This window comes from Rhinatrema bivittatum, chromosome 8 (assembly GCF_901001135.1).
Source record: "Rhinatrema bivittatum chromosome 8, aRhiBiv1.1, whole genome shotgun sequence".
NCBI classification, from domain to species: domain Eukaryota; kingdom Metazoa; phylum Chordata; class Amphibia; order Gymnophiona; family Rhinatrematidae; genus Rhinatrema; species Rhinatrema bivittatum.
Genome location: NC_042622.1, coordinates 37,414,460 through 37,429,105, shown reverse-complemented (window position 1 = coordinate 37,429,105; position 14,646 = coordinate 37,414,460). Strand labels below are relative to the sequence as shown.

Below are 14,646 nucleotides of genomic sequence, written 5' to 3'. Positions count from 1 at the left end.
TGAGGACTTTGGACCTTTCCAGATTTTTAGAACTCTCTAGTTTTGAAGGAATGGAAAGGGCCACTTTAGCTGTTACATATGCCTGTGAGAAGGATAAAGACTGGACCTTAAGACTCTTTTTTCGTCTTAAGGACAAGATCTTTTGTGGTCAGTCTATTTCTCTTTTTCCCGATGTTTTGAGAGAGGCTCATCAGAGATGTATTAAGTATAAAAGGTAATTCCTGATTTTTATGAAGTTAAACAATGAATATGTTTCTTACTATTCAAACATCTCTGAGTCCACCAGATCCATAAAGTCGGAATTTAAAGACCTTTGGAGCCGATGCGATAAAAGTGCATCGAAAGTAGGTGCTCAGTGTTGAGCACCTGCTTTTCTAATGTGCGCCCAGGCACTTCTCCTGGGTGCACAATGCAATATTTAAATGAGGGGACCCACTGCCAAGGAAGCACTAGGATCGATTGCGTGCCCCTAGCGTCTCCTTGGCAATGGGTGCCCAGAAGAGGTCGGCTGTCCGCTGGATAGGAAAGCAGACGCTCGTGTTTTTTATTTTATTTATTTATTTATTTAAAACTTCTTATATACCATCATTGCAAATAAAATTTAATTAAAACGGTTTACGAGCATCCGTTTTCCTAACTGGTGCTCAGCCACGGGTTAGGAAATTGGACGCTCATTAACTGAGAATCTGTTTCCATAATTTGACCACTGGCACTTTTTTTTTAAACTTTTGGTTCCTCTGACTTAATATCGTCACGATATTAAGTTGGAGGATGTACAGAAAAGTAGTATTTTATGCTTTTCTGTACATCTTTTTGGGCGGGTCCGACGCACATTTTTTTTTTTTTTGCACGTGGAGTGAATAACTGATAGCCTCATCAACATGCATTTGCATGTGATGAGCGCTATTAGTTTCGTGGCGCATTGGACGTGCATTGTGGACGCGCTAATCCCCTTGTAACATAAGGGGCTGTGGACGTACGTCCACAATGCGTGTCCAATAGCGGGTTAAAAGGTGTGTTTGGCTGAGCGCACTGTTTTGCTTTGTGATTGTTCTGGGGTGGGTTTTTTTTTTGGTAAATGATTTTTCTTTTACCTTACTCCCCCTGATTGTGGTCTAATTTGCAACAATCAGTTATTGTTGTGTTTTTCTTGAAATCAAGTTTACTTGATTGTAATTCGTTTTTAAAAACTTATAAAGGTAAAAAGAAAAACTAACATTTTGAACTAATTTAAGCGTTTCACTTAGGGGTCCCACCTCACCCAGGTCAACCCAAAGAGGCTGATCCAGTCCTGGTTTTGCCCCCTTTGCTTGTAGGGAAAATGTCATCCCTCATGCTTCGAGATAATCAGAACTACAACTCCCTGCATGCAATGGGGCAAAACCAGGTCCGTATCAGTTTTGTTTTTTTTTTAGGTGGCCTAAAGGAAGTGGCAGCGCTAATTAGAATCTCAGTGGTCTGATTTATGTGGCCTGTGGGCATTTCGCCTTCCTGGGTAGTGCAACTTCCGCCGGTGCTGGCACGCTGACTTTCCGCAGACGCTGCTGCCCGCCGGTAAGGGTGCAAAGCCCCGGCGCCTGCCTCGGCACTTCCTTGCTCTGCGATGACGTCAGAGGGCGCCTCCTCCATAAGGGCGGGGCCTGCAGAGGAAGGCTGACTTGCAGCGCAGGGGGAGTGCAGGGTGCGGGACGGGAGTGGACCGCAGAGCGCTGTTTTGAAACTGTCATTATCAGCAAACTGCAGAGGAAGCCAGCAGCTGCAAAATGGAAGGGAAACTGCCCATTTTTGAAAAGCCCAAGGTACGGTAATTAGTGGGTAAACTATTCGAACAGAAACCAGGCAAAAAAAAAAAAAAGTGTTGATGAGAGGGCTGGAGAAACGCTGGCCGTGAGAGAATCCTCGGTACTCTTTATAGGGCAAGGAAAGTGTGCTGACTTGGGAGAAAGAGGAACTGTGTCATATGAATCGAAGCGGTGCCCCAGGCTGTGCGGGGACCCCTTCTGCACAGCCCATTTCCAGCTGTGTCGTGCATTTTCCTCTGTTCTGGACGCCTCTGGGATGCTCAGAGGAGCTGCGATTGGCTTCCAGCCATGAATGGATGGGATGAGGCTGAGCCGAACCGAATACCCGGGTTATTGATTGGTGAATAACAATATGTGGCATCAAGGAGGGAACCGCACCTTTTTGTTTTTAAATCTGCATTAGAATTATTCATGTATTTGTATCGTGATTTCTCTAAAGCGCTGTGTGATATTTAATAAGAGCCGCACACACAAAACTGAAAGGCAGAGTCTGTTCTAATTGCATAGTGGCAGTTTTCTGAAAACGTGTAATCTGTGCTGGATTCCATCCATGGCTGCATCCTTGTTCCTGTCTGAGATGCTCTGGGGTCCTCAATATCCTTATTGTGACAAAACCTCACTTTAATATCATCTCCTTGTAGTTCAGTACAGTACCACCACGGCTGTCCTTAAGGTGAGGGTGGGGGAGCAAATAGGAGCAATTGCCCTGGACCCCACACCACCATGGGAGCCCCATTCCCAGTGCTGTCATTTCCTGTCAGCTTGGAGGTGGACCTGTGCATTTCTGTGTTCCAAGTCCCTGCTGTGGTCGATTTGCCCTAGGCCCCACACCCTGCTGAAGTCAGCCCTGCCTGCCCTTCCCCCAACACAGTCCTGGGCATCCATTCAAAACTGGCTCTGAGGAAAGCGTGCCCCCTACTGACCAACTAAACCAAGCTATACTTCTTTAAACTAAGGCTTTTTGAGTGGAAAAAAATCTGTCTATAAATAAAATACATTGCAGTGGTAGTGGGGAGAAGTTGATGTATTTGCATGAAAAGAAGGTGACTGGCAGTAGAATTATTTCTGGTGGTGAGGTTAAAACCCCATGGCTCTGTTATGTCACTTCTGAAGTGGATTTTTTTGGGGGGCTTTTTTTTTTTTGTGATGATTTTAACATCAGATGCTGTAGGTTAGGTTGCTGGATCATTCTGAATTTCCCTTATAGTATGCTGGTTGAAAAGTCACTTATGCAGTGGTCTGGTTGCAAAAAATATCCCACCTTGGAGTTGCCTCGTCCTTCTCTGTGATGTGTAATTTGGTGTCTGTGTAGCTTTACAGTGCTCGCCGTCTGAAAAAGAAACTCGTCTGGTTGGGGCCGGCAGCAGCCTCCAGTTTCTATTCCAGTGACCATGTGGGAAAGGAAGAATTTGCAGCAGTTCAGAAAAGTTCCAGGTTGGTGGCCTGGCATGACTTGGCAGAAACTCAGCACCGGAGGTGTAGTCTTCTCTTTAACTTCTGGCTTGCCTCATCTCATTTTCTGCCCTGAGTAACATTTACTGTGTTAGTGGAGGAGTGTGAGTAGGATCCACTTGTGCACTAACCAGGGAAACCTGATTCTAGCCATGTGGTGTGAACTCATGGGTGCTTTCTGTGCCCCTCTACCAGCTGCTGAGATAAGGGCAAGGCCTACATAGTGTTGCATAAAGGCTGCCCACCGCTCATAGTGGAGGGGGTGAAAAGGGAGATGGTTGGATGCATGTTTAAGGTGGTTGCAGATTAAAATTATAAAGGGAGAGGTAAGGTTGGTTATAAAAGCAATAATTGGCTGGGGCAGTTATAAAAGCGACCCTCCTTGCCTTGGAAGATATTAGGAGAGGGAGGGGAAAGCAAGGGTGGTATGGTTTATTTGCTTTGTCACAGCAAAAGAAGGGGTTGTATTACTACACTGCTCAGGTGCCATTACATAAGAGGCTGCCCAAATAGCATAAGAAACTGTTACCCAGGCTCCTGTGAATACTAAGTGGGAGTCTGGGGGTGAGTCCAGGTGCTCTGGGCTGGGGGTGGTGGAATGAGACCCTGTAGTTTGAAAGGGGTGGGGAAGTCTGGAAAAGTGAGAGGGGTAACCTGCACAAGGTGGACACAGCCGAGCATTTCATCAAAAGACGCTCGGTTGACAGCTTCGTTGCTCCATTAAGGACGTTTTATGTTGGAGGATTTTTGATTTTGTGACTTGATGCCCCTCTGTTAGCCAGTGAGGTTTTTGCAATTATTTCACCTTATAAATTGTTTTTGAGAGTTTAAAGCTCATATTTGTTAAATAAAGGGTACAACGGGTGAGGTGATCAAATTTGTGGATGACACACGGTTATGCAGAGTAGTTAAACCTCAAGCAGATTGTGATGAACCTTACACTAACTACAACTCTTGTTGTAGTTAGTGTTAGGTTCCATATTAGGAACTACCACCCAGGAAAGAGATCTAGGCATCATAGTGGATAATACATTGAAATCATCCGCCTAGTGTGCTGCAGCAGTCAAAAAAAGCAAACAGAATGTTAGAAATTATTAGGAAGGAAATTGTTTTATTAACCAAGGATGCATTAATGCCTCTGTATCACTCCATGGTGAGATCGCACCTTGAATACTCTGTGCAATTCTGGTCACCACATCTCAAAAAAGATATAGTTGCACTGGAGAAAGTGCAGAGAAGGGTGACCAGAATAAGAGGCATGGAAATGCTGCCCTATGAGGAAAGGCTAAGGAAGTTAGGGCTGCTCAATTTGGAGACGAGACGACAGGGGGGGGGTGATATGATAGAGGTCTACAAAATCATGAAAGGACTTGAACAAGTTAATGTAAATCGGTTATTTACTCTCTCAGATAATAGGAGGACTAGGGGGCACTCCATGAAGTTAGCAAGTAGCTGATTTAAAACACATCAGAGAAAAATCTTTTTCACTCAGCGCATAGGTAAGCTCTGGAATTCATTGCCAGAGGATGTGGTTAAAGCAGTTAGTGTAACTGGGTTTAAAAAAGGTTTGGATAAGTTCCTAGAGGAAAAATCCATAAACTGCTATTACAGTAATTAATAAGCAATAGTAGCTTGTGATCTATCTAATGTTTGGGTACTTGCCAGGTTCTTGTAACCTGGATTGGCTACTCCTGGAAACAGGATGCTGGGCTTGATGGACCCTTGGTCTGACCCAGTATGGCATATCTTATGATCTGTGCTTTCACAAGTCAAAAGAAAGTTGGCTGATGTGTCATTAGTGAAGGAGGGGCTGTGGGTGGGAGATCAAGGTCTGAAGGGGAGAGAAGTCTGACAGGTCCATGTTAGGCTCCTGCATTAAAGAATTGTGAAAGGGGATCCTGTTTTGGATCCAGTTAAGGATTCGCAATGGGTGGAGGGATGGGAGGATCCCTTGAGCAGCTCAGCTGATCCTGCAGATCGGATCCTGTACCAGCAAAAGGTACTGAAAAGGACCCAAATTTGTTTGTCAAGTCTCACCCCCAATGAGATTTTTAGAAGAAAACCTCTTTAGATAAGAATCAGACATGGATAAATTAGTTTTCTTCCACTTTGTCCTTTTGGGAGGGGGGGGGGGGGTGAGTCCTTAGTTCAGAGGTTCTTTTGTGAATAAATAATTGCTATTAACTAAAAGAGGGGGTTCCAAACTGAATTCTTTGCTTGGTGGTTTTCTTTCTTTTCCTCCTAAGGAAGCTGAGCTGCTCAGCGTAGAGAGCAGTGCAATCGCACACACAAGCCAGCGTTATCTATTCAGCTCGCTAACAGAAAAAAGCTTGTTCCCAAAGTGCCACAGAGCTAAAGCACTGTGTATGCAGCCCTCCCCCTGGTTTGTTTTAAAATGACCGGCGCTTCTCCTTCACGTCTTAACATTTACCCCTTAATTGGGGGGGAGAGGGGAGATGCAAGGCCCTGAAAAGCATGAAGCCCCCCAGCCAGCTGCTCTTCTGGTTATTCTGTGCTCCTACTACTTCTCACTTCTGTAGCATCGCTCATCGTACATGGCGCTGTATAAAAACACACAGGAGACAGCAGCGGACAATGGAAAGCGTAACTCGTGGGGTGTTTTTTTGGGGAGTGCAGTAAAGGGAGAGAAAAGCATCTGGAAAGGAGAGGGTCAACGGATTTACTGTATCAGAGCCCAGCTCTGACCAAAGGCTGATCACAGCATGAGGACTGATTGACCCTGACTTTCGGCCTCCGGGAGGGGAAAGAGCAGTCTGCTATCAGGTTTTCCTGAAATACTTTACTGTCGTAAAAGGGGATATTTGACTGCTATTTGGTATGTTTCAGGCACTCTTAAAAAGCATCACAAGGGACCAAGCGCAGATGTTTGGAGCATGCTGACCCCCAAATCTGCCAGGACTCTGTATCATTGGGCTCTGCATCGTCTCTACAGCCATCCACAGATGACTGTTCAGCTTTTATACTCCTCCCTCCCTGAAGCCTCTGCCCCTATTCCAGTTCGGAGCAGGAGTAAAAGGCTGTCTGGCCATAGCTTCTGTTACTTCCCATGAGTGCAAAAAAATATTTTTTCTTAGCTTTTTTTTTTTTTTCTCTCACGGAAAGTTGTGGCAGCTGGGCCATGCCACAGCATTTCACGGGGTTCTGTCCAGTTGCCTGAGAGTGAAACTAAATAACGTCTCAGGAAAGAGTTGTGAGAGAAGTCCAGGTTGAGGCCATTTCTGGCCGTTTCTAAAGAGACGGTCCTGCCACGTCTGTGGCACATCGCACCACTTATCTGTGGGGAAAAGTGGCTTTGCTCGAGCCTCTGTACTGCACAGGCATCTTAACGTGCTATGCACGTGTCCTGTTCACACTTCTTTCTCTCTATTTCGAGACATTTAGATTAACAATGATCCCTCTTTCTTGGGTAGGGGGTTTGAAGGACTTTCTTAAGTCCTTCAAACCTCTTGGGGGCACCTGTCTCCCTCCACTTCTGCCTTCTTGGGGCCCCTGTGTCCCCCTCCAATTCTGTCTTCCCGTAGGGTGCCCCTCTGGCTGAGGATCAGCCAACTCTTGAGGTCCAGGTTATTCTGGAAAAAAATCATTAAAAGAAGAAAGAACTTGTTTAGTGGATTAAGTCCTATTTTTCTTTCTAAACAGGCATACGATTAAACTAGATTTATTCACTGTTTTATATTTTTAAGTGTTTATTAATGATATATGTCCAAGGGTTGTTTATTTGCACGCTTTGTGTATGTGATTATTGTTCAGCGTGGATCTCTAAAAAGTTATTGGAAGATGTGGAATACAAGAAACTGTAAATAAAAAGTGCAGAAAAGAGTTTTGGAGCATATGCAAATGAGGCCATGCGGACGGGTGATTTTCGCATCTTGAATTTAGATCACCCTAACCTCACAAGGTGTGCCAGGCTGGGTCAGAAGAATGGTCCATGGAACCTGGCATCCTATCTCTGACAGCGGCTAGTCAGGGTCACTTGGAGTTACCTAATGGAGAGATCCATTCCCCAAACCTGTCTGGCTAATAATTGTAAAACGGCCTGTCCCCCAGAATCTTGGAGGATGCTTTATTTTATGCTCATTACCCCCGTTTGGCTTCCCATGCAGCTTCTGCTCCAGCTTTGGATAGTAAACATTTTGCTATCCTTTTTCCCAAGAGTTATTCACCCCAGCCTCCTCTCTGGCCTCAGAATTGGTGAATTGGCCCCCATACTCCGCAAAGATATCTTCGCAATGCTCCCTGTTCTCACCAGGTTATTAGAAGAGATGACAGAGCAGTCAGCTGTGACTGAACAGTATACTCAGTCGGTTTTCCCAGTTACGCTCGTGGCAAAGAAGAGGATGCAAGCATGACTCTTTTTTTTTTTTTCATTTTGCTTAGTAGGCTACTGCCCCTTTAAAAATAGTCTCCACTTCAGTTTACTTTATATTTAAAAAAAAAAAAAAAATATGGACGGCAGTTTATTGGAGACATCAATGTTAATAAAGCATTTTAAACATTATACAAAGTGAGCGTTTCCCCCAGAACACTCAATGATGGGGCTGCTTCATGCCTTTTAATTTTGGGGTGAACTTGCATTAACTAGAAAGCTGGGGATGGTGAAACCCAAATGGGTTTTGATGTCAGAGCTTGCCAGAGCACCTTCTGTTTCCAGGTTGCTTGCTGGCATAAGTTCACACGGTTGGAGAAAACATTGCAGACTAAGAGCATCGAAGTCCCATTCGGTATATCGGAACGGAATCCCTTTATTTATTCTGAGATTCTCTCTTCACTAACCAAAATCTCACCCGGATGTTGGGAAGAGTGGCCCGATTACCATGAGACCAGGCCCTAAATTGAACAGTAGTGCAATGGTAGTCAAGGGCCAGTCCGCCTGGTTGATTCTTTCTTTTGGTTTCATTTTGTGTGGAGATGCGGGTGTCTGCTCACCTAGAACTTTTTTTTTTTTTTTTTTTTTTTTTTTTTGGACTTGGTAACCTTTGAGAATTATATCTAAATGGTCTGTGTTCCCTTTGCCTTCCCCTATGTGACTTGACTGTTTAAATGGATGTCATACATTTATGACTGCCTCGTGATTTTCATAGTCTGTGTGCAAAATGCAAGCTTGTTGTTGTTTGCAGTGGCCCCGTGTGCAAGACCTGAATGCATATTCAACAGTGTCCTTTAGATTAGCAAGCTTGGAGCGCTGCACGGTAACTCACTGTTTGCAGCAGCTCTGGAAAGAGGCAAAGACAGGGCCTTACCTGGCCTGAGCTGCTGTCAGGCGTAGGCAGCAGCCCGAGAGAACCAAGCCCCTCTTTTCCTACGTCTGCTGCTGGACTGCGCACTGCCAGCAGCACTGCCGGTTACTTGGATTTCCTCTTGGAAATCCAGCTGATAGGCCTTTAGTTGCATTCCCTAATGGAGGAATAATTTGACTTTGTTCTTAATTCAGTTAAAAAAAAAATCACATCATTTTGCAAAGAGCATAAACCCGTTTTGGGACTATAAAAGAGACATTTAGCTTTCCTTGCTAAAGGCCCCCTCTTCTCCGCCCTCTGTTAATCTTTATTGATTTTTAAGCCTGTGCTAGAGTGGAAATGCAGGTGTGCTGAATTCTCCTGCCAGAGATGGTGTGCTAAAAATCTGCTTTGGTAGATCAAAATTATACTTTCCATGAATTGTATAGTGAGGTGATAGATAAATATTCAGGCCATGGTCATGTTTGTAGTATGTGCATGATATAAGAAATGTGTTTCAATAAATTTGTAATGAGCCCTCCTCATGCATATGAGCAGTTGGAAAACATGAGACGAAGCTGCTCAGAGGGAAAACCTGACCATCTTGCACGTTACGTAGAAAGGGAGAGAATATGGCACAGATAAGGACCATAAGGCCTAGCTGGTCTGGCCAGTTTCCTTTCTAGTGCAGTGCCGTAGACGTCTGGCTTTTCCCTTGCTGCTTTGCAGCTAGAGATCCTCTTGGCTTATTTCAGGCTTTCTTGAAAATGTGTTGCTGTTCTTGTCTTCACCGCTCCCACTGAACATTGTTCCATGCATTCCCTATGCTTTCTGTGAAGGAATATTTTCCTGATAGGGAGTGACCCTACATTGATACAGTCCAGTAATTCTGAAGGCTGAGAACAAATAATGAAGATCCGTTTTCTAAGAGAACAAAATCAATAGACGGTGTGCTCTGTCAAACCTTAAAAGTGGATATGTTTTGGGCAGTTAATGATTTCTCTGTTTGGTAGATTTGTCAATGTCTTTCTCTGGAACATGGTGTGGCCTACCAATGTGACTGGATCACCAGTTGTGTTCCTGTCCACAAGTTAATATTGCAAGGCATTTTGATGGGGCAGGCCCTGGTGTATCCTTGATCTGAAGTTCTATGAGGAGATATATTGATTGGGCCTGCAGTACTGATGGATGGCCACCGGATGGCATCAAGTATAGTGCAATGTTTTAACCTGAATGTTATGAGTTCTGATTGGTAGGGGAGTGGCCTAGGATGGTATAAAACCCTGGAACAATTAGGCAGGAGTTGCCCTTTCGAAGTATGACATGAGAAGAGAGACATCAAAGATGTAGGGAGCCTGGAAGTAGTCAGCCCGTGGGATCCTCTCAGTTAGGCCCTGCAGGGGCTATTCCCCCTTAAGTAGAGAGACCTGTGGCCAGATGAGGGAAGAGGCCCATGGATGAGAATGTTGGAGAAGAGGCAATTTCTTCCCCTGAGGAAGTAGCCAGTAGCTAAGAGAATAGGGTGGTTCCCTAAACGAGGAGACCAGGGAGACCTGCACCCTGTGAGAAGGTTGGGATAACTAAGGAGAGGGGGCATGCGGTGAATTGCCCCAGGGGTCAGGGATGCGAGTCCCCTGTTCCACATTTGGATTCCGGTGTCAGGAGAATGTGATTCACCTGATCTTAGTGAGGAGGGGAACTGGTATATTGGGAAATTCCTTGCTACCTGAATATTAAGGGATGTAGGCTCTATTTATATATCTATTGCTATTTAATATATAGTGGCATAAGGGAAAGGATTTATTCCAAGCCCTGGCATGCACGTTATTACCTTGGTTATTGAATGTTTAAACTTGGCTGGTTACCCCATGATCTCTGAATAACTTGGTATGCTCTGTTTATCCTTTTGAGTAATGTACATATTTGCTAGCTGGGCAACCCAGAAAATTAATTCATGTTTGATTGGATCCGCAGTGGTGTGGACTTTGTGGCACCTCACAGATGGCTAGCACTTGAAGATAATAATAAAAGGACAGGATTCATGGAGGGGAATGTATCAGAGGACTCCCTGACGAGACAAAAGGCATCACCTAATTTACTGTTTCTAACTGGGTCCACTTCATCTGCATGACCCCATTTGCTGAACCCACCAAAACAATTAGAGAGCCTGACTTAGTCCACATGTGTCACATCCTCTTGTTTTATGTGCCCTGAAGTAGGGTTACACTGAGAAATAAACTATACTTTGGGGGGGGGGGATGTTTTGTGAAAATGTGTGAAAAAGCATTTATCATTTTTAGTTGAAATGTAAAGTTTGGTTTACATACTTCCTGCTCTTCTTGAGGACAGGGCTGCTCTAATTCCAGGAATCAAAATCATGACTCCCTTATAATAGTTTGCCCAAAAAACCTGAAATGAGGGAGGCTGAGCACTTTCAGTTGGAGATCACATCCCAACTTTGACATTTATTCAGATAGTTTATTTTTATCTAATGCACATCTGAAAGCTGAGAAGAGGGGGGAGCTGCTCTAGATATAGTTCTGGGTGAAACACAGATCTGGTACAAGGGGTAAAGGGGCAACAGTGATCATAATGCACTCAAATTTGATATAATCACTGGGTGGGGAGGATGTCATGTAAAACTACTGCAGTAGCATGTAACTTTAAAATGGGAGACTATAATAAAAGGAGAATGTTTTTAGCTAGAAACAAATAAAAGGAGCATTTGTGAGAGAAAAAGTTGGTATTTAACTCTCAACACCTTATACAATCTTAAAAGTCCAAATAAAACATTCATGTGTTAAAAAATGTTAAAGACCAAATGAATGCCAGCATTGTTCAGTGGTGACATGAAAAAGGTATTTTTCAAAAAATAGAAGCCAGAGTCTAATGAGGCAAATAGGAAAGAGCATACTCACCCTGTAAGTTAGGAATAAAATATTAAGGCAGGTCTGGAAAGTATTTGAGGAGAAACTTGCCACAGATGCAAAAAGTTAATAAGAAACTCCCCCCCCCCCCCCCCCCCCCCCCCCCCCCAAGTACAACAAAAGCAAGAAACCTGTGAGGGAGTCTGTCATGATGAGAGGGAAAAAGGGGTGCACTGGACGCACAAGGCTACAGCAGAAAAACTAAAATTAAATCTTTGCTTCACACTTTGAAGAGGATGTTGGGGAGATACCCACACTGGTAATGATCTTTGAAGGTGATTGATTCAATGGAACAAATCACCAGGCCTGGATGGTACTCAACCCAGAGTTTCAGAAAGACCTTGGATATAAAGCTGTAAGCTTGTTACTAGCAATCTGTAACCTATTAAAATCAACCATTGGGCCTGAAGATTACAGGATGAGCCTGATCTTTGGTTCCAGACAAAATAGTAGTAGCTATTCCTAAGAACAGAATTGTACACACAGTTTTAATGGGGAAGAGTGAACATGGTGTCAGCAAAGGGATGTCTTGCCTTATTAATAAATTAGAATTTTTTTGAAGGTGTAAATAAGAGTGAACCAGTGTGAGGATCTGTTGCTGACTTCACCTTTAGACTGCAAGTGGCGCTGTGAGCTGCTTAGACTATCTATCCAGTCCTCTCAGCTCTGTGCCCCTCTTTCCCCCAGCAGCCATCTTGTTTCCTACCTAAACATATTTTCATGCTCAGGTTTTTGTCACAGTTGCTAGAGCTTGGTCCCATTTCCTGCTCTCTGTACTCTGGTTCCGTACATGTTACCTGAATCCAGAAGACTTCTTGCTCTTCAGGTTTCTGCCTTCAGAAACCCTTTTTGTGTTTCTGATTTAATGGTGTACTCTAGTCTCCTGCTCTGTTCCATGCTTCTTGTTCCTTGTTTGTATTAAGGGCTACCACTGTATCTAATGCTTCGCTGGCCACCAGAACCTGAGAGCTCAACCCGAGGGAAAGGTGTTTGGCATAGGCAGAAGATGTCTAGCTTCTTTGTTTTCATAGTCATCTCTTTGGATTTGCTTCTCCAGAAATTAGGCTGCTTGTTCCTGGGGCAACCCATAGAATATAGACATCACAGTCATTTGACAAAGTCCTTTCACTAGAGATTCCTCGGGAAATTAGGTCAGGAAGCTGCATCCTGCTGTTGGTTGGTAACTGGTTAAAGACAGACAATAAGAGTTGAACTAAATGGTCAGTTTTTCCACTGGAGACAATAAGTAGTGGAGTGCTCCAAGGATTTGTGCTGGGGATCAGTGTTTCATATTTTTATATAAATGATCAAGAAAAGAGAGCTACAAGGGAGATGGTCAAATCTGTGAAGGACACAAATTTATTCAAAGTTTAAAACATGAGCAGATTGTGAGGAACTGCAGAATGATCTTGCAAGTCTGGGGAACAGGGCTTCTAAATGACAAATACAATTTAATGTGAACAAGAGCAAAGTGATGCATAGGCCCGGCAGCATTGGGAGCAGGGCGTGGCCAGTGTTGCTGCCGGTGAACCCGATTCCCACCAGCAGGAGGCCTGTGGTGCCACCAGTGGACTCGATCCCACTGGTGGCAGAAGAAGCAGGAGGCCACAGCAGAAGAGGAACATCCATCTGGCATTTCCTCCTCATGTGCTGGCCCCGTGGTATTCAACACTTGGGGTGCTAGCAATTCCTGTATTCTCATCTCGTGATGCATAAGATAAGAATTACAGGAAGTGCTAGCACTGCGAGGAGTGAATTACTTCAGGGCCAGCACATGAAGAGGAGCTGTAGAATGGTTTCTCTCCCCAACAAAGACTGTAGAGGCTGGCGGCAGCAGCAGCAGAGGAGGAATGACCCAGGATCCTGACTGCCAAGTCTGCGTGTGTGTGTGTGTGCGAGTGAATGGGAGCATGCCTTGGGTGGGGGTGGGGAGGTGTGCACACATGCATGCATGGGAGCCTTCCTGGGTTGGGCCTGGAGTGTGTGTGTGTGTGTGAGAATGGGAGCCTGCCTGGGATGGGTGCTGCAGGTGGATTCCAACCTGCCAGCAGCTGAAATGAAGATGAGGGCCTGATGCTGATGATAGATCCCAACCAAAGAAGATCTGGAGGCGCCTGCAGGTTTATCTGAGAGGGAGCGTGTGGGTATATATAAGTAACAGGAGAGTTTGTGCACCCCACTCCCATTACTCCCCAACAATTCCAGGTATGGAGAGCATGAATTTTTAAAATCCTTTTTAGTTTTATTTTTCAGGTGCTATTTGCTGTCTGATGTTTTTAAAAATGATATTGGTGTTTGGGACACTTAAAAAAAACCAAAAAACTTGTATATGAGTTTTTAATTATTTGATCTTTTATTCATCAGCTTTTTTGAAATATATTTTTAGTATTATGATTATGTATTTTATTTCTTGATTTTATTGTTTGAGGAATGGTTCTGTTTTTTCATTGTTGCACTGCATAGAGAGTCCGGCTTCTTGCAGTTTCCAGTTCGGTTTTTGTCTGCATGTTTGTATTTTTACTTTAGGATTGCTCTGTTCTGTATTTGGTAAGGGTCTGATTATGTTCTGCATGAGTGACTGAGGTGAGGCATTTTTGTAATAGGAAGTATATTCGGGCTTTCAGAGGGTCAAGTCCTAGCCCAACACGCATCACAATAGGCCTAATACCATAGGGGTTCCAAGTGTCTTTTTTGCAGGGATTTCTGGTTGGCATCACAGCAGTGCATGTAAATATAATGTAAGTGATAGTTTTACCTCAGAATACTGTACTTTGATATGTTTCATGTAAAATAATGCATAACTCTTAATTGTGTGTGTGGAATGGAGCTGGGGGTGTTGTGCAAGGCTATAAGGGTCATCTAGGGCACATAATACCCATGTACCAGCTATGGGTTGGGAGGGGATGGTATCAGTTTTTAAAGTTTGTATCACTGGAGGCAGCTGGGTGTCTTTTTTTTTTTTTTTTTTTTTTTTTTTTTTTGGTGGGCCTGGGACAGAGAATGAATGGGGGCAGCAAAAAAAAAAGCTAGCACCGGCCCTGGTGATGCATATAAGGAAAAATAATCCCAACTATAGGTACATAATAGTGGGTTCCATACTAGGCATTACCACCCAGGAAAATGACCTTGGAGTCTTTATGGACAATACGTTAATCCTCTGCTGTGGTGGTCAAAAAAAACCAAGTAGAATGTTAGGAATGATCTGAGAATAAAATAGAAAATAACATA

At 44.0% G+C, this 14,646-nt stretch overlaps 1 protein-coding gene across 2 annotated transcripts in view; it reads left to right on the top strand.

Annotated features, from left to right (window-relative positions):
* Positions 1–1,639: 1,639 nt before the first annotated feature.
* The window catches only part of LOC115097060 (adenosine deaminase-like), a 73,148-nt gene continuing 60,141 nt past the window's right edge, over positions 1,640–14,646 (top strand). The window contains exon 1 of one of the 2 annotated variants that reach the window (XM_029612520.1): positions 1,640–1,799. In XM_029612520.1, coding sequence (XP_029468380.1) covers positions 1,764–1,799 — 36 coding nt within the window. In that variant the 5' untranslated portion in view covers positions 1,640–1,763. The remainder of the gene's footprint in view (positions 1,800–14,646) is intronic. The other variant, XM_029612519.1, reaches the window with a different exon arrangement.